At 46.1% G+C, this 22,932-nt stretch overlaps 5 protein-coding genes across 15 annotated transcripts in view; 2 read left to right on the forward strand and 3 right to left on the reverse strand.

Annotated features, from left to right (window-relative positions):
- Positions 1 to 4,602, forward strand: part of LOC6607153 (maternal protein pumilio) — a 166,636-nt gene extending 162,034 nt beyond the window's left edge. For 6 of the 8 annotated variants that reach the window (XM_032720463.1, XM_032720464.1, XM_032720465.1 and 3 more), the window contains 3 exons: positions 853 to 2,127; positions 2,204 to 2,372; positions 2,441 to 4,602. In XM_032720463.1, coding sequence (XP_032576354.1) covers positions 853 to 2,127; positions 2,204 to 2,372; positions 2,441 to 2,933 — 1,937 coding nt within the window. In that variant the 3' untranslated portion in view covers positions 2,934 to 4,602. The remainder of the gene's footprint in view (positions 1 to 852; positions 2,128 to 2,203; positions 2,373 to 2,440) is intronic. The other 2 variants (XM_032720462.1, XM_032720461.1) reach the window with 1 other exon arrangement.
- Positions 4,603 to 7,580: 2,978 nt separating this feature from the next.
- Positions 7,581 to 8,686, reverse strand: LOC6607157 (adenosine deaminase-like protein). The gene has a single exon (XM_002031907.2). The coding sequence runs from the start codon at positions 8,642 to 8,644 to the stop codon at positions 7,631 to 7,633; it is 1,014 nt and encodes a 337-aa protein (XP_002031943.1). The 5' UTR covers positions 8,645 to 8,686; the 3' UTR covers positions 7,581 to 7,630.
- Positions 8,687 to 8,803: 117 nt separating this feature from the next.
- LOC6607158 (protein Red) lies at positions 8,804 to 10,746 on the forward strand. The gene is made up of 2 exons (XM_002031908.2): positions 8,804 to 10,477; positions 10,543 to 10,746. Exons 1-2 carry the CDS (start codon positions 8,894 to 8,896, stop codon positions 10,630 to 10,632), a joined length of 1,674 nt encoding a protein of 557 aa, XP_002031944.1. The 5' UTR covers positions 8,804 to 8,893; the 3' UTR covers positions 10,633 to 10,746.
- LOC6607159 (jmjC domain-containing histone demethylation protein 1) lies at positions 10,636 to 21,192 on the reverse strand. Of its 4 annotated transcripts, none has more exons than XM_032720470.1 (6): positions 21,112 to 21,192; positions 19,924 to 20,159; positions 15,772 to 15,932; positions 14,148 to 15,526; positions 13,332 to 14,086; positions 10,636 to 13,277 (listed from the first exon to the last, which is right to left on the reverse strand). In XM_032720470.1, the coding sequence occupies exons 2-6, from the start codon at positions 20,065 to 20,067 to the stop codon at positions 11,673 to 11,675; spliced, it is 4,044 nt and encodes a 1,347-aa protein (XP_032576361.1). In that variant the 5' UTR covers positions 20,068 to 20,159; positions 21,112 to 21,192; the 3' UTR covers positions 10,636 to 11,672. The 4 variants fall into 4 exon arrangements, with proteins under 4 accessions (XP_032576361.1, XP_002031945.1, XP_032576360.1 ...); XM_002031909.2 differs by having other exon boundaries at positions 21,060 to 21,171; XM_032720469.1 differs by lacking the exon at positions 21,112 to 21,192 and adding an exon at positions 20,220 to 20,398.
- Positions 21,193 to 21,841: 649 nt separating this feature from the next.
- LOC6607160 lies at positions 21,842 to 22,885 on the reverse strand. Its single transcript, XM_002031910.2, has 2 exons — positions 22,584 to 22,885; positions 21,842 to 22,524 (listed from the first exon to the last, which is right to left on the reverse strand). Exons 1-2 carry the CDS (start codon positions 22,748 to 22,750, stop codon positions 21,969 to 21,971), a joined length of 723 nt encoding a protein of 240 aa, XP_002031946.1. The 5' UTR covers positions 22,751 to 22,885; the 3' UTR covers positions 21,842 to 21,968.
- Between the last annotated feature and the right edge of the window lie 47 nt (positions 22,886 to 22,932).

Genomic DNA, 22,932 nt, shown 5'->3' on the forward strand with positions numbered 1-22,932 from the left:
AAGGCTTGCAGCCTGAACTTTCCCTTTTCGCTGAGTCGCACATTTCCGGATCATTGGTCGCAGGGAATTGGGCGACTCAGCCTGCAAATCCCTTAACGTCTCGCTTTCTATTCCCTCTGTACTTTCTCCACTTTCGCCGCTTAGATGGCAAATCAAATGCCAGTGACAGATTACGACATCAATCAAGTTGGCACCGTCCTTCGCCCAGCTACATCCACTCACTGTGGCCGCCCACTTGTATCCTTTTACATATCCTCGCAGATTGCAGGCTGCCTCATGTGCGCGGCGCACCATTAATGCTGTACATTATGGCTTACAGAGATGGATGTCCGCGGGCGGGGGTGGGATGGAAAGAGAGAGAGGGATGTCTATCGTCTGCACTGCAAATGCCAAATGGCTAAGTGACTAAAACTAAGCCAACAGCTGCGCCTCGAAGTTTTACAGGCGCATCAAAGCTGCCTCCTCGCTTCTCTCGATTAATTACGGAGCGCCATTGGTGACCGACCGGAAAGGATAATGGCACAGTTGCGTCAGAGAGTTTTTATCTGGGACAACTTCGAGTTTATATCCCGCTGAAGGCTGTAAGCTGGATGCATGAAAATGCGGCAAGCTTTATACAGGGTTTCGATTTTCCATTTGCCGATTGATTGTCACTGCGGCTGTTGACTATGACTGGGTGGTGCTAAACTAAGCAACTAACTAAGGTGCAACTAACATGATTAAGTTCACATAGATGTACCTTACTTTAATCTTTCTAGTTTAAGTCCTGCCATAAAAACCATTCATTCTCTTCGATACCTTTCCAAATAGCTTACCATTAACTAATGCATATTTTCTTTGCAATTTTTGCAGGCCTCGCCTTGAACACGAGCTCGTTGACGGGTCGCCGCGACTCCTTCGACCGCAGCACCTCCGCCTTCAGTCCCTCGACCATGGACTACACCAGCAGCGGTGTGGCAGCGGCCGCCAATGCGGTGAACAACACAGTGGCCCAGGCAGCAGCAGCTGCCGCAGCAGCCGCCGCAGCGCGTGGCAAGTGGCCGGGAGCGATGTCGGGAGCGGCCAGTGGAGCCTACGGAGCCCTGGGAGCGGGCAATGCCTCGGCCAGTCCGCTGGGTGCACCAAACACACCGCCGCCATCGGCGCAATCCTGTCTCCTGGGCAGTCGTGCACCTGGAGCCGAGTCCCGCCAGCGGCAGCAGCAGCAACAGCAGCTGGCCGCCGTTGGTCTGCCGGCGACTGCAGCAGCTGCCCAGGCAGCGGTGGCAGCGGCTGCCAACAATATGTTCGGATCCAACAGCTCGATCTTCTCGAATCCCCTGGCCATTCCGGGTACGGCAGCTGTGGCAGCTGCGGCGGCAGCAGCAGCGGCCGCCAACTCTCGTCAGGTGGCTGCCACGGCAGCGGCAGCAGCGGCGGTGGCAGCAGCCGCCGGCGGAGTGGGAGGTCCACAGCCAGGAAGATCTCGCCTTCTCGAGGATTTCCGCAACCAGCGGTATCCAAATCTTCAGCTACGCGATCTCGCTAACCACATTGTGGAGTTCTCACAGGATCAGCACGGCTCGCGGTTTATACAACAGAAGTTGGAGCGGGCCACCGCTGCCGAGAAGCAAATGGTGTTCAGCGAGATCCTAGCAGCAGCCTATAGCCTGATGACCGATGTCTTTGGCAACTATGTCATCCAGAAGTTCTTTGAGTTCGGCACTCCCGAGCAGAAGAACACGCTGGGCATGCAGGTCAAGGGTCATGTGCTGCAGCTGGCGCTGCAAATGTATGGCTGCCGAGTGATTCAGAAGGCTCTGGAGAGCATCTCGCCGGAGCAGCAGCAAGAAATCGTGCACGAACTGGACGGACATGTGCTGAAGTGCGTCAAGGATCAGAATGGCAATCATGTGGTGCAGAAGTGCATTGAGTGCGTGGACCCCGTGGCGCTGCAGTTCATCATCAATGCGTTCAAGGGTCAGGTTTACTCGCTGAGCACTCATCCGTATGGATGCCGGGTGATCCAGAGGATCCTCGAGCATTGCACTGCCGAACAGACCACGCCCATTTTGGACGAACTGCACGAGCACACCGAACAGTTGATTCAGGACCAATATGGCAACTATGTAATTCAGCATGTGCTTGGTAAGCTATTATTTGATAAATTAACATATATGTCTTATAGACAAGACATCAACTTACCTTGATATTTGTTTTATAGAACACGGCAAGCAGGAGGATAAGTCGATTCTTATCAACAGCGTGCGCGGCAAAGTTCTGGTGCTATCACAGCATAAGTTCGCCTCAAACGTTGTGGAGAAATGCGTTACCCATGCAACTCGCGGAGAACGCACTGGTCTCATAGACGAGGTCTGCACTTTCAACGACAAGTGAGTGCCGCCCGGAAAATGAATCCTTTTTAGCTTTAACTTAACGAAAACTAATTTCCCGCCCGCAGCGCGTTGCACGTGATGATGAAGGATCAGTATGCCAACTATGTGGTCCAAAAAATGATCGATGTATCAGAGCCGACGCAGCTCAAGAAGCTGATGACCAAGATCCGGCCCCACATGGCCGCCTTGCGCAAGTACACCTACGGCAAGCACATCAATGCCAAGTTGGAGAAGTACTACATGAAGATAACCAATCCCATAACGGTGGGCACAGGAACTGGAGGAGTGCCGGCCTCCTCGTCGGCGGCGGCAGTCAGCAGTGGTGTCACCTCGGCATCGGTAACCGCCTGCACCAGTGGCAGCAGCACCACCACGACCAGCACTACCAACAGCCTGGCCTCACCCACCATTTGCTCGGTGCAGGAGAACGGCAGCGCCATGATTGTGGAGCCCTCCTCCCCGGACGCCTCCGAGTCCTCGTCCTCGGTGGTGTCAGGCGCTGTCAACAGCGGATTGGGTCCCATTGGACCCCCGACCAACGGCAACGTTGTGCTGTAAATGAAATAACAAATTAAGCCAGGCAGTCAAAGGAAACTTCCTTCTCGAATCGCAGTATAGTTTTTAGGAGCTGTAGAGCTAAACATAAACAACAAGTACATATAAATGTAATCTTATTTATTGGAAAAGCAGCGATAAATGGAGCTGCACTCGAAGATTTGCAAAGAGGATAGTAAAACACTCATGCGCCATGCTAGAGAAACAAATAGCAAACAAAGAAGCACACTGGCAAGCAAAAAAGCAAAAGAGCTTAACAGCTAAAATTAAAAGAAATTTGTATTTTTACGAACAAAAGTAATAACGTTCTCACGAAAAAAGATTTCATAATATTTGTAAAATGCGCTCGCATATTTAATTTGTAAAAAAAAAGCATGAACCGCAAAGATGAAAGAAAGCAAAAATGCGTAGTAAATCGCGATCAAGAAAAGATAATGAATTTAATGTAAAATGTCAATGAAACAGATTTGTCTGCGTACATTTTCGTTGTAACTTTGTATAAATTAATTATTATATAGCGAGTCTATCTGTAAATGATTAATGTTTCGACTGTAAATTAATAAGAAGACAACTGAAGAGCCGGCGAGCTGAAAAAAAAGAAAGTTAAAAAGCGGGCTGCATGAATTAGCCTACGATTTATAAGTGCAGACAGAGGAACCATTTCTAATATACAAACATATATACGAGGGATAACAGCAGAAGCCGCACTTAGTGTAGAATGTAGAGTAATAATGTTTTTGGAGCCAGCAGCTACCAAGACACAATGAAAACAGAGACACACGAGACACGCCCACGCCCCCTCACGCACACTCGGTTGCATACACCTACACAATGAACGACTCTTCAGCCCATTCACGTTGCTTTTGCACTATGTAAAAATTTTGTATAAAAAAACCCCAAACAACAAACCATGTAAACCATGTAATTTTCAAATGTTTCACTGTAAAATGTATACATTCTTTATTTTGTAAATTTTTTTTAAGTCGCAAGTAACTCATACATATTCTATTCTAAACTTCACGCATGTATTTATAATTTTATACACATTAGCTGGTCACCACTGATGGTGATGGATGCATGGATGTCGATCAGCTGGTGGCCAGCTAAAAGAACCTGTTAGCCAAGTAAGCCAAAAATGATAATAATTGGATTTTAAAACAGTAACCATCAAAATAAACCAATTTTTTTCCAAAATTTTCCGAGACCCTTTTATGTTTGCTAGCCCACCTTAATGTATAATATATGTATATGTATAAATATGATTTAAATCAACACTATGCTTTCACAACTGCACACTGAACGAAATCAGGTGGAGAGTTAACTTTGTTACGTTAGACAGAAAGCGCTTGTTGCTCCCTGCGAAGCTTGAAATGCATTCGCTGTGCGGCATACTAAATAATTAACCAACCCTTCCTTCACGTAAGTGTATAAAATTTTTTTAAAACGTCATCGAAACACTTGTAAATTGCAAACAAAAACTGTATATGTATACATACGAACGAATATTGTAAAAAGTAACAATACCAAGAATTTTGTACATTTTTGATATAAATTTAGATTACTTCGCGACGCCTTATTCCAAATACTAAAATACTGAAAATACTGAAAACGAGAGATGGTAAGAAAATCGAATTTAGACTTTTTTGTCGGTTTCGTCGAAACACACAAAAATCCAATGTAAAACAATTTTTGGAGATCAATGTAAAGTGTATTATGCATATTTTTGTACACACAAATTCGTTGTCGTGTCGTTGTTGTTGTCGTCGTCACCGTCGTCGTTGTCGTTGTCGTATTTTGTATATAACAAGCAAAGGATACCAGTCATTGAACATTTGTAATTTTCTGTACATTTCCCCCCAACACACACATTCATCCATTAACCATTTACCATTACCCATTAATCATTCACCATTCACCATTTACCATTACCCCTAATCCATCCCATTGAACCTGACCACATTGCAACACCCGTATTATCCTGTCTCTATACAAGTGAGCGCATTTCAAGCGACAGCGCAAGCAGGGCTCGGTATTATTTGTTTGGTACTTTTAGTTATTAACTTGTCAACTGCCTGTCTCTAGAGCGCAATGCACTGATAATTTTAATTTAAATAATCCATAGATGAACATTGTATTTAGGATTCTCGAGTTCGATACGGAGTGAACAATGCAAGTAGAGATGCTTTCTGTAGGCTAAACACATTGCTACACGCCGTGTACATTTGACGTGTAAAATACACAGGACACCCACACTCACACCGACACGAACACCAACACATCTACACACCCACACAGACACAAAGGACACAGCGAGCTGCTTAGCTGTAGTAGTTAGTGTAAGCCAGCGAATCCCTATAAATATTTAAACATATATACACGCATATAGAATTATGTACTACACTTAGTTTTGAACTTGACGTGAGGAAAACGTTTTTAATAAAAAAATAATGTATATGTAAAATACATGTGTAGAGTAGCGGAAGTGCCGTGGCACAGTGAAATTTACACGTATGCTGGCGTATTCTACACACGCCCAGTTTTTACAGTAACAATTTTTTGCACGCATGTAAGACACTTGGGTATACAAGTCGAAAACTAAAAACCTAAAGCGAATTCCACTTAAAAAGAATCAATATTTAACAACCACAACTGTAAACAATAAAACTTAAACTGTACGAAAAAGTCCCTGTAAACTTGTAAACGTATAAAGAAGCGAAATGAGCAAGCATTTCTTTGTATGCCAAAGGCAAAAACAAGTGGGTCATTTTCAATTTGCAAAATCAGAAAACCCCTCGGCTATTGGTTTAAAATTTTCGCAAACTAAAGTGTAAAAACAAAATAAAGCCCAATACGATAAAACCCTATAGATAACCAAGATTTCAAGTAAATATAAAAGCATACCGCAGAAGCGAAAATTTGTAAAATTTTTTCGACAGCAGAACCTTGTAAACTAAGCTAAGGACATAAATAAACCATTTGTAATTTGTTGTAAAAAGAAAAGAAAGAATGAAAGAAGGAAGGATGGCGGAAATTAAAAAGCATGGCATGTGCTAGAGCTGGCGTCAAGTAAAACTATAAATTATATATAAATATAAATATATATTAAAGCATATACATACATATAAATATAAATAAACAGTAATTAATTAATTACGAGAATATTTTGTAGTTACACACTCGAACACACAGAGAAATTCAAGTATACAAACACAGAGCGAAACCTTTAGTTTTGTAAACCGCGAGCGATTGGCACAAGTTAAATAACTACAATTTGGACAGCATTGCATTCGAGCATTTGATTTAACAATGCATTAGATTTTTATGTTTATTATTATTATACAAAATACGATTAATGCTAATTTCTTTGTGAAAAAAATAAAACAAGTTTATTATGTAGCAAAAAGAAAACGTTTTATTTCTCAATTCGACCCGATTTAATTGTCTCTTCCTCACACCAAAATGCACACACCCACACATAGTTTCAACTAATTGGCTTCAATGGAAGGCTGCGATGACTACAAATCTGAAATCAAAATTGATATTAATACGGCATGCAATTACATTGAAAATAAATATAGATAAATAATATACACGTACCATAACCTATAGCCCTTCCAAATCCGCAGAAAATGGCACAACAACCAAAAATGAGAGCGCAAGTTCGAGGCATTTTATACGGCGCATTTTTTATATATGAGCAGGCTAGCTGTCTATATGATATTACCCAAAAATGGTCGACTTTTATAATGAGCCAGTAAGTAAACAAGACATATTTTTTTATAAGCCTTGGCAAGCTAAACTTTTACCAGGCCGTACATTTTAACAAAATTATACATACTTAAAAGCAAGAATACCAAAACCTTATGCCCGAACTCCTAAATAAAGTCGAATACAACAGCAAAATCCATACCATACCATTTTCAACTAGTAGAATTTTTCCAAATTGTAGAAATGTAAACCTTTATATAAATATATAGATTTGTAATTGAACTCTCTAGTTGGGGTAAAAACACTTCTATACAATATAAATAAACTCCTAAGTCGGTCGTTCCTTGAAGCTCGGCATATGGAATGAACTGGATACAGTAGTAAAACTCATGTAGAAACACAGCAGTAAGCAAAAACCAAACTAAAAGTATAAAATATAGATAAACTGTATATAGGGAATACCAGGCAGGCAAAACAATTCAACTGAAAGCTAATCTGCAGGCTTGGGTAAGTGGAGGGTCCTACTATAAAGATGTCTTCACCCAAAAAGTTTGTTTCAAAATGTGCTATTAAACAGGTTCCGATCTTTCAAATCTTACTTTGGTTTCTTTAGATTTCGATCGTCCACTTTACATGGTGCAGTTTAAGAGCCCGCTATTGACCAAAGCTTGTACTCCTTTGTATTTTGAATGCCTAAACCCCAACTAAGCCACACAGAACGGCAGAAACGAGAACATAAAGTAATGAAAAGAAAACTTGAATTCAATTATGAATGATATTAAACGAGAAAAACATAAAAACTTATTAGCCACATATGTACGTACGAAGGATGAACATAACTAATGAACAAACTTGTAACTAAATACTTCTACATATTGAATAAAAAGAATGATATTACAAGGTAAATCCCAATTTTTGACAAATAAGGATTAGGTTTGTATATGGTGTTACATAAAAGCCCTATTTATTTAAATTAGGGCAATGACAGATTTTTATTTGGCCAATATGACTGCGTAGTTTCCCACCCTGTCCGCCATCTGTATTTGCTCCTGTTCGCTGGCGAATGAATGATGCACTGCCTCCAAGGTCAAATCGATGCATTGCTGACGGGTTAGACCGAAAGTTTTCGCAGCAATCAGAAACTCCTTTGTCAAAGTGGTATCAAAAACGCCGCTGTCGTCCGTGCAGATAACCTTGGGTGCGTTTGCCTCCATTATTCTTTTCAAGTGGTGCTCCTCCAAGCTGGGCACTGTTCCCGACTTAACATTACTGGTGAGGCAGCATTCAATGGCTATACTTCGTTGTTTAAGTTGCTCAATGTCCTCGGGAGTAAGAAAAGTTCCATGTCCACAGCGGGACATTCCAAACTGCAGCATTTCCTTCACCTCCGATGGATTCTCGATCTCGGCACAGTGTATAGCTAATTTTAGACCCTTATCTCGGGCCTGTGCAAGAATAGGAGCAAAGTCGGAGAACCGCCCCTTGCCTGGATTTCCGCTTAGATCGATGCCTAAGATAAGATTTGGATAAGCCTGTGCCAACTCCACAGCCAGGGAAACTGTTTCCTCAGCCACGTCCACTGGTTCCGCTCGATTGATGGAGGGTAGTAGTTTGACTGTTATCTCTGGATACGTTTCGCTAGCTTCCTTGATTGCATCGATCACGGTCTGCACGTAATCCCTGCGTGAATAGTTTTCGTTCGCCTTGGGAGTGGTCCTCAGTTCCACATACTGGACGTTGTCCTCAGCGAAATCCCGAACCGCCAGCTCCGTGGCAAATCGCAGACCATCCCGGGTGGAGGTCAACTCGTGCACAAAAGCAAACTTCTCGAAGCATGCATCCATATCCTTTTCAAATTGACTGAAGCGCGCGCACAACTTCAGGAAATCTTCAGAGGAGGTTCCATACAATCGCTCGCCAAGATCAGATAGGCTTTTAATGCCCAAGGAACCGTTGAGGTGAGCATGGAGCTCTACTTTGGGCAGACCTTTTAGAAACTGCTCCATTTGTAGTTTAACAATAATAAGAACACATTATGAGAAACAGTGATGAAAAATGTGGAATCGATTTTCAAATATACGTAATTAAACGGAAAAAACGCTAAAAACGCTAATATTCCATCACTATAAAAATGATATCGATTACAGTAGGGAGAAAAATCGAAAACACAGTCAACCCTGGCAGGGAAAACAAAGAAGAAGCACAGTTTGTAAATATAGATTTTCTCAGCGAGTTTTCATCGAATTTTCTTCGCCATGTCGGATGCCCACTTGGAAGCACCGCCTTCGGTGCGACTGACCAACGATGACTTTCGCAAGCTGCTAGCTACGCCCCGAGCTCCTCCTCCTGGCTCAGGGACGAGCAGCACCTCCGCTGGAGGATCTCTGGCCACTGCTACCTTTGCCACGCCCTCCACCGCCCCCGGGGCGACAGGATTGAGTGGTGAAAAGAAGAAGGGTCAGAGCAGCAGCGAGCGGAATGATCTGCGGCGCAAGAAAAAGAACTTCTATGCGGCGCTCAAGAAGCAGGAGGATGTGAAGCTGCAAGAGCTGTCCGAGAAGTACAGGGACCGAGCACGAGAACGACGTGATGGTGCCAATCCGGATTACGTGAACGTGAGCACGCCGGGACACGGAAGCAGCACCAATACGTATCGAGCCGTAGCGCCAGATATGAAATCCGGAATCGATGCCCAGGAACGAAGAAGACGTATCATTCAGGAGTCCAAGTTCTTGGGTGGTGACATCCAGCATACGCATTTGGTGAAGGGTCTTGATTACGCCCTTCTGCAGAAAGTGCGCTCTGAGCTGCACTCCAAGGAAGCGGAGGAGGAGGAGATTGCCGCCGCTGTTGCAAGGGAAAAGCTCGCCGAAGCAGCTGCCGCCGCCGAGCAATTGGAAGCGGAGCGCCGCGAGTCGGAGGATATTAATGCAATCAATGGTGCACTGGCGCGCAATATTTACAATATAGTGCAGGCAAGGCGTTCTAAAGAAATTCCCCGCAATGAGTTATTTGCTCCAGGACGGATGGCCTATGTGATCGACCTGGATGACGAGCTAGGAGAGTCGGATATTCCAACCACACTGAAGCGCTCCAAGTTCGAGGTGCCGGTGTCACAAGAGGATGTGGCCACGCTGACCACCAATGACATTGTGATCAACAAGCTGTCACAAATCCTGAGCTATCTACGTGCCGGTGGTCGTAACAAGAAGAACAAAAAGCGCGACAAGGACAAGCCGCTGTTCTACGAAAAGGAGGTGGAAAATCTTCGTGGATCGTCTAGCAATGGTGGCTCCAGTCGGCACGCCACCTCGTCCTCATCGAACATGGAAGGGAAATCAGCTCCCTTGGGCGATAATATCTACGACGATATAGGGGACTACCAACCCACTGCCACGCGAGCTGACCGAAACCGCCAGGAGCAAGGCAAGCCCGCCCCCTCATACTTTGGAGACGGCCCGCCGGAGGCATCAGAGGAGCCGATCATATCCAGTATTCCCCCGCCACCCAAGATATCCAAGGCCATGGCCGCACGATTCGCTGAACCCGAGGGATACGCCGAATGCTATCCCGGGCTGGAGGAGATGAACGACGCCATCGACGACTCGGACGATGAGGTGGATTACACAAAGATGGATTTGGGCAATAAAAAGGGGCCCATTGGACGCTGGGACTTTGACACGCAGGAGGAGTACTCCGACTACATGAGCACGAAGGAGGCGCTGCCCAAGGCTGCCTTCCAGTACGGTGTCAAGATGCAGGACGGTCGCAAGACGCGCAAGAACAAGACGGAGAAGAACGAGAAGGCCGAGCTCGATAGGGAGTGGCAGAAGATTCAGGTATGCATATCCCCAAGCATTCGGCGATGATCAATAAAAAATATTTATTTTTGTTTACCATTTAGACAATCATTCAAAAGCGAAAACTGCCAAAGGAAGGCGGAGGCGGCGGTGGTGGTGGCGATGAACCCGATTACAAATCCGCAAAGTACTAAAAATTCTTGAAACATTATTCTATATTTGTAATGTAATTCTGTAAAACATTAAATATAAGTATGCTCGTACTTGTATTAATCTTACATGCTCTCAAATATATTTTAGCAACGTTATCACTAATTTAACTGCTACTGGAGTGAGGGGCTAGGGGGAGGATCCTTAGGGAGCTTGGCAGGTTGACTTATCGACTATGTGCGGCAATAGCGCTGGTACAGTGGGATTCAGAACTGTAAGACCGCTGGGGCAACGCGAGTTTAATTTGCATCGAGTAAGGCCAAATGTTGGGGAACTTTAAAAAGGGTTCGACAATCAAATAAAATCGTTCTCTATAATGGGTTGCATTGCTCTTACAGTCCCGAAACGCACTGCTTGTGATTCTCAATTGCTGTGCGAGCTGCGTCTACTTAAGCTGGATGGGTGCACCTAGTGCTGCTCTCTAACATGTAACGTTTCCTGCATGCTTAGAAATATGACACTGATTAAATGTAATTACCTTCGCGGGAATGCTATTCTTAATCAATACGCTAAGTCCGAGTGTGAGGATGGTGGGGCGACTTGTATAAAATGGGGATCGGTACGGTTGGTATCTTTTAGCATCGGAAAACCGAAGCTCAACCCTTCACACTGCCAAGAGTGGTTTGAGGAAATGGGGAAAACAAAGGTGGAAATGATTAAATAGAAGAATATGTTTAGTTTAAGCTTGAAAATATTGCAGCGATTTCCCATCTAAACATATCATTAGATTAGATAAAAGTATTAAAACCGTAAAAATGGATTGATCTTCGATAAAAAGACATTTTTGAGATTCTCAGAAGGTATCGGAAAAACAGACCTGAACCTGAATATGAGCTGAGCCCTATCCTGACTAGCTTAGCATTTAAGAATATAACCACACGCAATGCTAAGGGCCCGGCGACACTATTTGGCTTGCATTCCGGCAAGGGATTAGGGGTACATGGTACTGGATTGGGGCTTAGAAAGTATGCTGTCCTAGTGTATATGATTAAGATGTAATGGACCTCCTCCAGCTGCCAGTGGCTCAGTCGTGGTGCCAGCTGCGGGGTGCTGTCGTCGAGTTCCTCCGCCTTCGCTCTACCAGCTTGATGTCTCTGACGCACAGATCATGCTTGGAGTTGCTTGCAAAGCGAATCACCGACTGGGTGCTCACCTGGGGCACATGGCGCAGGTCCAGCCAGATGAGACCTTCGCACTTGGCCAGGTGCTCCAGAGCGTTCTCAGACACGAGCCTGCAAGCGCTCAGATTAAGCTCCGTGAGACGAGTGATGGCTGTGGTGGAGGTTCCAATTTGTGCCACGCCCGCATCCGTGATTCGTTGGCAGGAGGAAAGATCCAGATGCCGCAGATACGGTAACGACTGCGTGATATAGCGCACAGCCACATCGGAGATATCTGTTCCCGCCAGCTTCATTACTTTGAGATCCCTTAGACGCGTCTTCGAGTCACTTAAGCCAGGTCGCGAATCCTTTGGAGGCGAAAGGATGTCCCTTATTGCAGCATCGTTCAATCCTCTCACAAAGCTGAGATCCAGAGTTTGAAGCGGTGGACAAAGGCAGGTGTGCAGTGCCAACACTGCCTGGATGGGGCAGTTTTGCAGCGAGAGATTCTTGAGCGCCGGGAGGCGAGCCACCAGCCACGCCAACTGCCTCTTGGCAATCTGCGTCCAGTCCAAAATGAGATGCTCCGGCTGCCTGCGCACAATCGCTGTCAAAAGTGATGCTGACATCTTGTGCTCCGAGCAATTCATTTTCTTCCACAAATCGGGATCGACCGCTGCGTTCGACCATACCTTGCATACTGAGCAACAGGTGACCAGCGTGTCCTGTGGAAGGTAACGAAATATGATCTTCAGCACAGTTGGGTCCAACGCCAGGTTTTGTGATGAACTGTGGTGCTGATTGCCCAAGCCGTTTAAGCCGCTCAATCCTCCGTTATTGGTTCCTCGCTCGCCGTTGCCAGCTCCACAGGAGTTTGCACCGTTTTGATTGCTGCCATTGCTGATTCCGTTGGTGGCGGATGCGCTGCCTCCATTTCCACTGGACGAAGACGAGCCGGTTCCACTTGCTGGCCGCACGACATATTGGGGTTTCTTGAGGACTCGGGTCGACGAGTTCAGCATTTGCTGGGCCAGCTGTGATCGTATTGAGTTCTTCTTGCGGGAACCACCTCCGCCGCCACTGCCGCTCCACTGATTAGTGGATATATTTGCAGTTCCTGCTCCACCAGCTCCCTCCGCCGAAGAGCCACATGGAGCGTCATTGCTCTCGTGCATGCTGCTACTAACGCTCGTTCCGTCGTCGCTCTTGCGCCGCTTTCCTACTTTGGAGTCGCCGCCAATGGCATTTGGTGAGATGCCGGGCGATGGGGTGTCGCAGCTATTATTTCGCTCCGTTTTAACCTCCAGCTGATGGTGGCGCTTCATTCCGTGTTTCCAATGCGTCATGTGGCCACTGACAGTTCCCGATTCCATTTCCGACTCACTGGTGAAGACAAAGTCATTATACTGGCCCACCGGGGGCGGCAGCAATGCATTTCCATCCGCGTGGCCTTCGGCGCCTCCTGGACCATGGGAAACAGAAACGCGACGTACTTCGGAGGACTTTTGCCGTGCCCGAAAATGGCGAGGCTGTACAATAAAGGTTGGATTAGTAAGTTTCAAATGTGTTGATTACCATCGTACCTTATAGTCATAGTTTTTGCCGGAGCGGCAGCAGCTGGGACACTCCCAACTGTTTGGCAGATCTTCATTTACGATTCCCTTGGCGTCCGCCGCATCCTCTGTGCCATCTAACTGCGAGAGAGCACAGTCCGGGTGGGCGATCTCGTAGCACACGGAACACTCCATTAGAGCGGAGGGCCCATCGGCGGAAGCCAGTTGCTTGGTCTGCGGAGAGACTGGTGTCTGACGCCATCCATCAAGATGGCAGTAAACACACTGCGCTGTAACCGGCAGCATTGGCGATAGACACTGTCGCATCATGCACGTTTGCTTGGCCCGACCGGGTCCACCAAACTTAACCATATCCATACAGAAGGGACAGGTGCCGCAGTCAGAGCGCTGGCAGGCGGCACAGTTCTTGCAGCGCGTCCTGCGACGTCTTGGTTGTCCAGTACCGGTCAGATTTGGAGACAGTTTGGCGCCACCCCCTTCTGGAGAATGGCAATTGTCCACGTTGAGAATTCCTCCAACTTGTCCTCCTTCAATGTAGCTGGAGCTGGTGGCAATCACACTAATAGCGCCTCCTGTGACTGGGCCCACTCCTCCGCCGGTAGGACTATGGCTGCTTCCCATTACCGCTGATCCTCCCGCTCCTGCAACTGGGCCGCCTCCTCCAGAGCTACTGCTTGCAGCGGCTGCCACCAACGCGGTGGCCAAATGCATCTTCTTGGGTGGGCGATACTTAAGCGTATCGGTGGGCAGGGCAAAGGTGGCCTCTGTAAAATAAGAACAGTATTACTCCTTCTGTGCAAAACAAATAAACATTTTATGACGCACCTGGCTGTGACCCGTGCCCGCCAACTGATACTCCGCTACCGTTCTCCAATTGCTCCTTCTTCATAACTCCGTTACTGTACTCGACTCCAGCCCCCATTGCGATGGCTGAACCCACTCCAGTGGATTGAGATGTATCCGATTCGACCTCCCTGGCTCTGCCCGCCTCCAATTGCTGTTGTTCCCGTATTACCTCTGCATTCTTGCGTGCAATTTCCTGCTTTATCTCCTGTTTCACGCGTGTGCGATCATACAACAAGAAGGGGGGCTGCGATCCTGGTGGCGACTTTAACACTGACACACCAGTAATCGCGAGATCTTGCTGATCCTTGCAGTGACGCTCGACCAACGAACGGACGTCTTTGATCAGGGCCACAGGATCCAGAACTAGGCTGGGTACATTTTTCTTCTGCGGCGGCAGATCGTACAAATACATAACGATCTCCTTTAGTCCAAAGAGCTCATGGTGCGTAAGATGGGTATGCGGACGGGCAGCCATTTCATCCTCGCTCAACGAGGCCTCACCTTCCAGGTGTGAGTGGCCCAGTAACGTATGAACATAGCGAGCAAGGACGTACCACAGCATCTCCGTGAAGAAAGGGTACCGGAACTTCTGAGGCACTTTCGTGCTATCCTCAACACTAGCGGTTTTAAGTTGCTTCACTATCCCGAAGGAGTGCAGGAAATTTCCTCCAAAAACGAGGGATTGGGTGGGCGTGTACACTGCGTGTATCCAGCCGGTGGGTATGAAGAAGGTGTTCCCCGCCGTTAAATAAACCCTGGCACATTTCTCCACTGTGTCTCCGAAGAAAATGTCTGCCTGTTTGCCAGAGAGAACCCACTTTTCATACAATTGCAGATTACGGTCGGTGGGTGGAATTAGCCAAAATACTTTGCTCCCTCTTAGGATGTGATACCAAACGGAAGTCCCGCCGAAGTCAATGTGAAAATCCGTGTAGCAGTTCTTCACTGACATCAGGCAGTATTTCTGCACCTTCGGGTACATCATGCCGCCCAGCAGATTGGTGCCCTCCCGCTGAGCGTCCTTCAGCTGCTTGGGCCAGACCACATCCACCCAGTCGATCTGGCGCACGATCTCCGGACTCTGAACGAACCTGTCCAGGCGGGTGTGCGAGAACTCCAGCGAGATCACGTTTAGCAGACGGTCCTTCTGCGGACTGTCATAGTACTGCTGCCACTCCTTCATGGTCATCTGCAGGTTCTTCTGCGTGTTCACGTCCATGACGTCGAGGAGTCGCCTGGATCCCACGCACAGTCGCACATCGTTCACGGTGAACTCCTGCGGATCGGGCATTCGTAAACCCAAGCCAGCTTTGTCCCGGAATAACAGCGGGATGTTGAAGCCGTGCTGTTGGAGGAAACTGCATGGAGCAACAAAAACCCAATAGAAGTTTAGGATTAACTATCAACATAAATCTGTGTGTAAATAAAATCTATTCAAAATAGACATAAACAAATTAATCTCTGCATGACGATCTCATATGCCTACTATATCCGTCGTTTAATGTAGGTCATAAAACAACGCGAAACATATCCGTTACATGGCGAACCGATAATCACCGCCGATTAGCAAGCGATAAATACTGCAAAAGCTTGAGATACTTACGCTACGTTGAGATCGCATCCGCGCATCTCGCGCACCATTCCCGCCTGCGCGAACTTTGAAGATTCGAGCTTCTCGGCAACGCTGAATCCCCGCGTCCCCTCGCCATCCTCGTCACCCAGCGACCATTCCTCCAGGTAGAGCTTGCGCTGCTTCCTCTCGCGCTGCAAAAAGAAAGAAGAGAGTCAGATTCGGTTGATGTTGAGTTTGAGTGAGTAAAGTACTAAAAATACACCGACTAAACGGAAGGCGCTGCCTCTGCCGCTGCCTCCGCCAGCGACTCTGCTGACGCCATCGATATGATTCACTTGTCACTCTCTTCACCACGGTGATTTGCTTCTCGGACCCACCCGCTCACTCTCCCAGCGACCCTCGCCATCACTTTCTCTAGTCGCTTGGAGGACTCTCCCGCCTCTGTAATTTCGATTTCATTTGCTCGCCGATAGGGATGTCAATATTGTGAAAACTATCGTTTAGTTTTGGAAAAAATGTATTTTCAAATATACACCATATCCATTATATTTTATCTTATTATCACATCAAATCAAATCATTTAAATGGTTTTATTTTATTTTAGAAATTTGTTAAGAATTTTATTGTTTGTAAAACAATGAAATTCATTCGAGATTTAAAGAGAATAAATAGATTGAACAGAAAAGCCCCCCACCACCTGGTGGGGCCAAATGGGTTCAAATTTGTGAGCGTGAGATTTCCTAACAACTATTACCGACGAACCTAATTAGAGAGGGAGTCTCTCGAGAGAGATACGGAGAGTCAAACAAATTTAGAGAGAGCGACTAAATGGGAGAGCATCGAGCAAACAAAAATCTATTTAAGCAACATGCTATTCCCACATTTTTTCAATCGGCAATTTTCGGCCACGCCGCTAGTACGTTCGGTGTCCAAATAAAAGTCGAAAATAATACGCATATTTGGTGGGGGTACTTGAAAATTCGAAAATATGTTGATTGTCTTAGGATCGATTTGATGTTTTCACAGATTTTTGACAATGGTTGATGAGTTTTTACCGAAAGTATTTCCGTTTTCCATTAGATTTGAACGTCTTAATTGCGTTTCCCGGCAGTTTACATACATATGTATATATACAATTATTGCATGGTAACCATTTGGTGGTTTCACTATTTACGCAGAAAACCATGCGGTTTATAATTTCTTGATTATTTTAGTAACTTGCAAGTAGTTGGTGCTTACTTATATAAATGGGGTTCTTAAGGTAAACACTTGCTTGCTTCAAAATGCTTTCAATTATGCCTTTCCGCCCCATATTTGTTTCCTTCAATACTAGTCTCGGTAGGGTAGGCTTTTCCGTATCACCCAAAGGGGTGGCAAGCCTGCTTGACAGAGGGCAACGGGATTCGCGTTGTCCACCACGACCTGCTCCGCTCTTGGTCTCTCGCTCGCTCCCCTGTTGCTGTTGCTGTCTCCCTCCAGTGCGCATGCACTTTGCATGCGAATGCTTTGTTGATTCTTTTTCCTGCTTTATTTTCTGCACTGGTGGTGGTGCATCGCCGGCAGAGAAGCAAAGAATCTGAGAGATTGAGAGATGCGATGGGGATTGAGATGAGAGACTGTTGCTCCAAGGAACAACAAATTCGGAATACGAAATACGGAATGCATTGCCATGTCTCCTGCTTTGAGTTTATTTTGGCCGCTGCGAGTGAGGCGGCAGGGGCACGTGGAGAGGGATTGGCCAGGGGGTGGTGGGAGCGGTGGGTCTTGCAACGAAAAATCTATAAACATGGATGCGCCTGCCCTCGTTTGTGTTTGTGCTTTTTTGTATCCGCGCGCGTTTGTGTGTGTGTGTGGCATATCCTTTTTAAGCGGCTTGCCCCACAGAAATGTTGAAACTTGTTTGGCATGTTCTAAACGATTTTTAGTGACTTTTCATTGTGGCCACGCTGTTGCTGCCGCGCGACTGTTGTTTTTTCCCCGGCTCAAAAGCTTGTTTTGGTGTCTGGCCGATTAACAATCGGCAGGTAAGAGAAGCAACAAAAACAACGATAGGCGCAAAAGCACACTGAAAAAACAACAGGTTTAAATATTTGTTTGTTCATTTTCACGCGACGAACTTTTAAGGCATTCAAATTATATTAAGATCTTTACTTTTGTATTATAATACATTTTGGTATTTTCGATATTCTACTTTTGGATGAGAATGTTTTTACTTGACATTTTAAATGATCTATTAAATCAGATTTTTCGTTCCGTGTAAGAGAGGAATCAACAACAACATCGACAGCCGCGACCACATAAAAAGTTGCGTGTAAGACAGAAAACCAAAATCCAAATCCAGTCAAGTGGTTTCGGATTCTTGCTGTGGTAGCGTCACCTTCGCCCCACCACCACCCAACCCATCCCCCGCCCATCAGGTGGCCACCTGGGCACCCTAATGTATTCTATTTAAGGTGCTAATTGCGGACCCTTATCTGCCATGTGCTCAGCGTGCTCCTCCTTCCGCTAGCCCCCTATAATTCTCCGCGTTAGTCACCATAATGAGAGTTCGCCCTTCCACTCCCCAGCAATCCGTACGTGAGCGACTGCTCAGATACCCTGCAGTGTGAATTAATTACGTTCCTGTGACGGGAGATAATCTTAATATTGTTATTTGGCTAGATTGTTTCCGAAAGAGATAGGACAATTCACTAGTTTGATTTTCAGACTTCATGGTTCTGTTGAGATGGTCACGTGTTACATGAGGTCATGATCAAGTGAGTATGAACATGTTACTCCCAAAAGGGTGACATGGATACCCCTTGATGGTAGGGTATAATTGCGTGCATCAGGGGGGGGAGGAGAATTCCGTCGACAAGTGCCGGGCGGGAATTCTTCGTCACCGCTTGCAGCGAACGGATGGCAAGGCGACGAGCGCCAGCAGCTGCTGATCCAATTTTGGTGCTAATCAAATGCGCAGGCCGAGGGAACTGTGAACGTGAACTTTGCAAGTTGGCTGACGATATGAAATCACCGAAGCACCCCCCTGAAGCAAAACTCCCGCCACGAATACCCACGCCCACGTATCACTTTTCTGCACTTAAACAAAACTAAACTGACGCGAAGTGGGGCTGAGGATTAACGTTCTACACAAGAAATTGCATTGCATTTCAGATATAAATTGATTCGAAAGGCATTTGGTTTGACTTTTTGTTCTCTGTGTAAGGCAGTGTCAACGTCAGCACTACTCCCGTTCTTCCTCTCTCGCTTCGTCTTCCTCACCGTATGTAAATATGTTGGGCAACAACAACGCAACAATGCCCTGTTATCTACGATATGGAATAGAAACCGAAGCAGAAACACACCACACACAAACCCACCAGCACCCTCGCGCACACATATGCTCGCTCGCAAGCGCACACACACACACACCAGCGGCAAATTGAAAACGAAATGCGAGGCAAACAACAACAATGGCAATAATAGCCAGAAGAAGAGAATAACAAACAGCGAATATGGCAAATAAAGCTCATTGCTTTCGGTCATGCGGCCTCAGTTGAGCTCCAATGCTCAACGGGCGCAAAGGAAAATTAAAAAGGCAGCGGAAAAGAAAAATAAAACAAGAATAGTGGGCGAGAGAGGCAGGGGGCGGGACAGTTGCATTTTATTTCCACCGATTAATGATGAGTTTTACGTTCGCTTCCACAACCAATTTGCTATCTCTCGCTCGCACTCTTTGCATTCGCTGATCATCAAGTTATTAGGGCTCGGCACGGCGGGCTTATCATTCAAGCATACAGGTGAATTTCCGTATGGCGAACCACCCACATGGGCGGCTAAGTAGTGCCGGCTTATAACTTAGGAAAACGTACGTAATTGAGCAGCTATCCGCCTTCTGTTGACTTTTAAAGTAACTTATGTCAACTATACAAATCTTTACTAATGAGAGCTTAGTTAACTCGATTATTCCGGGTTATCAGAGCACTGAATTAATAAATTTGAACATCTGGCAACAAACAAAAATAAATTTCCACTTATTTTTCGGTCTTACGCGGCTGGTACTGCTAGTTCGTTTTATCGAGTGAAACTTAACAGATGCACTCTAGGGAAGTACGACTGTAGGTTGCCTTGGCTTTATCGGTTATTGATAGTGGTGGAACCGGGAGGGGGAGGGGTTAAAATTGGGGGTGCGGCGGTACTTACCAGTTGACGCCGCTGCACGCCTTTTGCATTTGGACTGAGATTGCCGTTGCCGTTGTTGTTGTTGGCGCTGTTGTTGCCGCCGCTGCTATTGTTGTTGCTATTGCTCTTGGAAGGCGACGACCCCGTTTCAACGGCAGTGGACATCGCTGCCACTTATTTTATACTTTTTTGTTAACGCTTTATAGTTGCAGCTCGTTTCTGGTTCCACTCGACGGACTCTATTGGCCAGACTCAAGCTGGAAAATCACAAAATCTCAGATGTAGATGATGCGTCAGACGTTTACGTTTACATTTACATTTAGTGGCGTTTTCAAGCTAAATTGCAATCCGTCGCCGCACCAACAAACTAATTACGCTTATTACTTCACACAAATTGAACGGCCAGCGCACGCACACACACCCACACACAAACGGACCGACACGCGACGCGGAGCAGCGCACAGGCACAAGCTCACTCACACACGATTGGCCGACCAATGAGAGGGAGCACAAGAGGTTGGAGCCAAAGAGCTCGGAGCACAAGAAACCCACCAGCCAGAAGCTGAAGCAGCAGCAGAGGCCCAGCCGGCAAACTCACCACGCGGCAAGTACAGTGGCTCACCGGCCGAAGAGGGGTGGCCCCCAACGCGTGTGCCGCTGCCCCGGGGCTCCACCACTGCACGGCAAAAAGAGCGAGAGCCGTGAAGAAAGCGGAAAAACAAACCAGAGTGGTGAGTTCGGCTCCGGCGACGCGTACTCGCGATACTCCCTCTCATTCGTGCATCGGTCAACGTGATGTTTTGCCATTCAACACACAAAAAACGCTCACTTATCACGCTCCACGTATATTCGCCACTTTCCCATGAACTTGTAATAAGAATTCTAAATTTGCACTTCGCCTCGTATCTAGTTTTTGTCAGATTTCCGCCGCTGCGGATGCGATTTGAGTGCTCTATGTGGTGGTGGCTCTGCCGTTCGCCTTGCTTTTGTTCTGATTCGGCTTCTCATTCTCCGAATTACAATCTTTTCGCTTGCGCCATGAAGTAAATTATAATTATAATTCATACGCTGTCAGTGTGGGAGCCTTTCACTAAACTTTTCACAGCACCAAAAACGCACACACCCTTTTACACGTGTGTATTTTTAATAATAATTACCAAATAAACACTTATTTAAACGGATATCTGGAATATCCGAACTCGAACGTACTCGATTTTTTCCGTACGCGAATCGCTGAAAAATTCATCAGCGCTGCGATCCGACCTCTCTGCTGGTTTTTTCAATATGACGGCAGTTGGCCAACACCGAAGTGTCAGTGGGACCGCCCTGTCCGAAAATACCAAATACCAAAGTTCAATATTAAACCATTTTAAACAGCAAGCAACTAGTTCCTTTAACGGAAAACTAGCTCGGCAAAATTAAAAAATATATAAATGTTATAAATGGTGTGCTTAAAAAATCGGATTTCAGAGTTCATAATTTTATGTCTATATTGAATGTTGCGGCATTTGTAATGTCAAAAATAAATATATAAATATAAATATATATAAAAAACAAGATCATACAAAGTTTTGCTTACAAAGTTTTATTTATTATTTTTTTATCAATTACAAAAAATACGTATCTTTCTAGTTTTAGTAGCCAGCAAATAAAGGTCAATTCTGCAAACGCAATGTAAAGTACATATATTTTAAACAATATGGTAGAAAGATTCAGCTCGTTCGATCCACTTTACTGCAGAAACTCATGTATTGTAAATAGTGCTTATAAATTGATGTAAAAAGTATAATGAATTAGTTCATCGTAGAAAAACTGTTCTTAAGCCAGGTGTTCTTTTGACGTCCGCCGTTGAGTCTCTCGAAAGTCATCTGTACTCGACTCACTTGCTTCAAATAACGAATATTCCAGAACATTCCAGATTGAATCACATACATCTATCTATTTTCAATAGTAATACAAAATAAGGAAGCGGAGTATTCTTGTATTCTATCAACTGGGTTCTTACGGTTACGGACATACAAATCTACAATTTAATGCTTATGGTTTAGGGTTTTATATGGCTATCGCTACAGGTCTTCGTCCATGTGCTCCTGCTCAGACTTGTTTAGGTTCACGCTGCACGTGTTGTTGTTCTCAAAGAACTCCAGATCGTCGTCGTAGTCGTCCAGCTCCTGGACCGCCGGTGCCGCAGCCATGGGTGCCACTATTTGGGTCGACACCATCTTGGCTCCCGGCATCGGCATCTGCAGTGGCGACGGTTGCCAAGGCACCAAGGCGGTGCAGGGACGCGGTATGGCCTTGATCAGCCATTCCGGTGGTATTACAGGTGGAGCGGAACCGGGACCCGATCCCGGCTTGAGGCCATCACAAATCACAATGCGATTGGCATTGCGCAGTTTCTGCTCCAGCTCCATGGCCGCCATTTGATAGGCGGGATTGGGGTGATGGGTCTTCCCGGTGCTGGTAGACGGTATATCATCCGTGGCTAGTCCGCCCGTAACGTTGGCCACGCTATTGTTGTTGCTAACAACGGTGGAGGCGGCTACATTGATCTTCGGATCCAGCGATAGACCGCTGAAATGCTGGGTGATCCTCTCCTCGGTTATAAGCATTTTGGGTGGTCTGCAATGAGTTCTGTGGTTAGTATTTTATGGAGATATTGTGTTGAGGATATAGCTTACAGCACTGCGGGTGCCGGCTGCTCGGATTTTCGCTTGTGCTGCCATTTTACCAGGTCATTCTCCACCGAATTGCCGAAGGTGCTGCAGCTCCCGAATCCGAAGTCCATGATTCCGCCCGGAGGAGGCGCATTGAATGGGAACGACTTCCGCTTGCTCTGGGGCTTCATCGCCAGTCTGTGGGCATCAGAGATGCGGCGGCGTGGGGAATAGTTATGCAAAGGAATGGTGTTCAAAATTGCAATGGTGATTGGATTTGCGACTTCTTGTTTTCCTTTTCACTGCAGTGTGGCCAGATGTCGTTGGCATAAATAAACCAAAAAAGATACATCATCACTGGCACTGCTAAGCC

This window comes from Drosophila sechellia, chromosome 3R (genome assembly GCF_004382195.2).
Source record: "Drosophila sechellia strain sech25 chromosome 3R, ASM438219v1, whole genome shotgun sequence".
Classification (NCBI taxonomy): domain Eukaryota; kingdom Metazoa; phylum Arthropoda; class Insecta; order Diptera; family Drosophilidae; genus Drosophila; species Drosophila sechellia.

Excerpts from the sequence above, each read along its gene's own strand:
- LOC6607159 (XM_032720470.1), bottom strand. The coding sequence starts at position 20,067 with ATGTCCACTGCCGTTGAAACGGGGTCGTCGCCTTCCAAGAGCAATAGC. Across the intron at positions 15,527-15,771 it reads GGATGCGATCTCAACGTAGC|TTTCCTCCAACAGCACGGCT; the intron begins GTAAGTATCTCA and ends TGCTCCATGCAG. Across the intron at positions 13,278-13,331 it reads GCAAAAACTATGACTATAAG|CCTCGCCATTTTCGGGCACG; the intron begins GTACGATGGTAA and ends TTTATTGTACAG.
- LOC6607158 (XM_002031908.2), top strand. The coding sequence starts at position 8,894 with ATGTCGGATGCCCACTTGGAAGCACCGCCTTCGGTGCGACTGACCAAC. Across the intron at positions 10,478-10,542 it reads GGGAGTGGCAGAAGATTCAG|ACAATCATTCAAAAGCGAAA; the intron begins GTATGCATATCC and ends TTTACCATTTAG.
- LOC6607157 (XM_002031907.2), bottom strand. The coding sequence starts at position 8,644 with ATGGAGCAGTTTCTAAAAGGTCTGCCCAAAGTAGAGCTCCATGCTCAC.
- LOC6607160 (XM_002031910.2), bottom strand. The coding sequence starts at position 22,750 with ATGAAGCCCCAGAGCAAGCGGAAGTCGTTCCCATTCAATGCGCCTCCT. Across the intron at positions 22,525-22,583 it reads CAGCCGGCACCCGCAGTGCT|ACCACCCAAAATGCTTATAA; the intron begins GTAAGCTATATC and ends AACTCATTGCAG.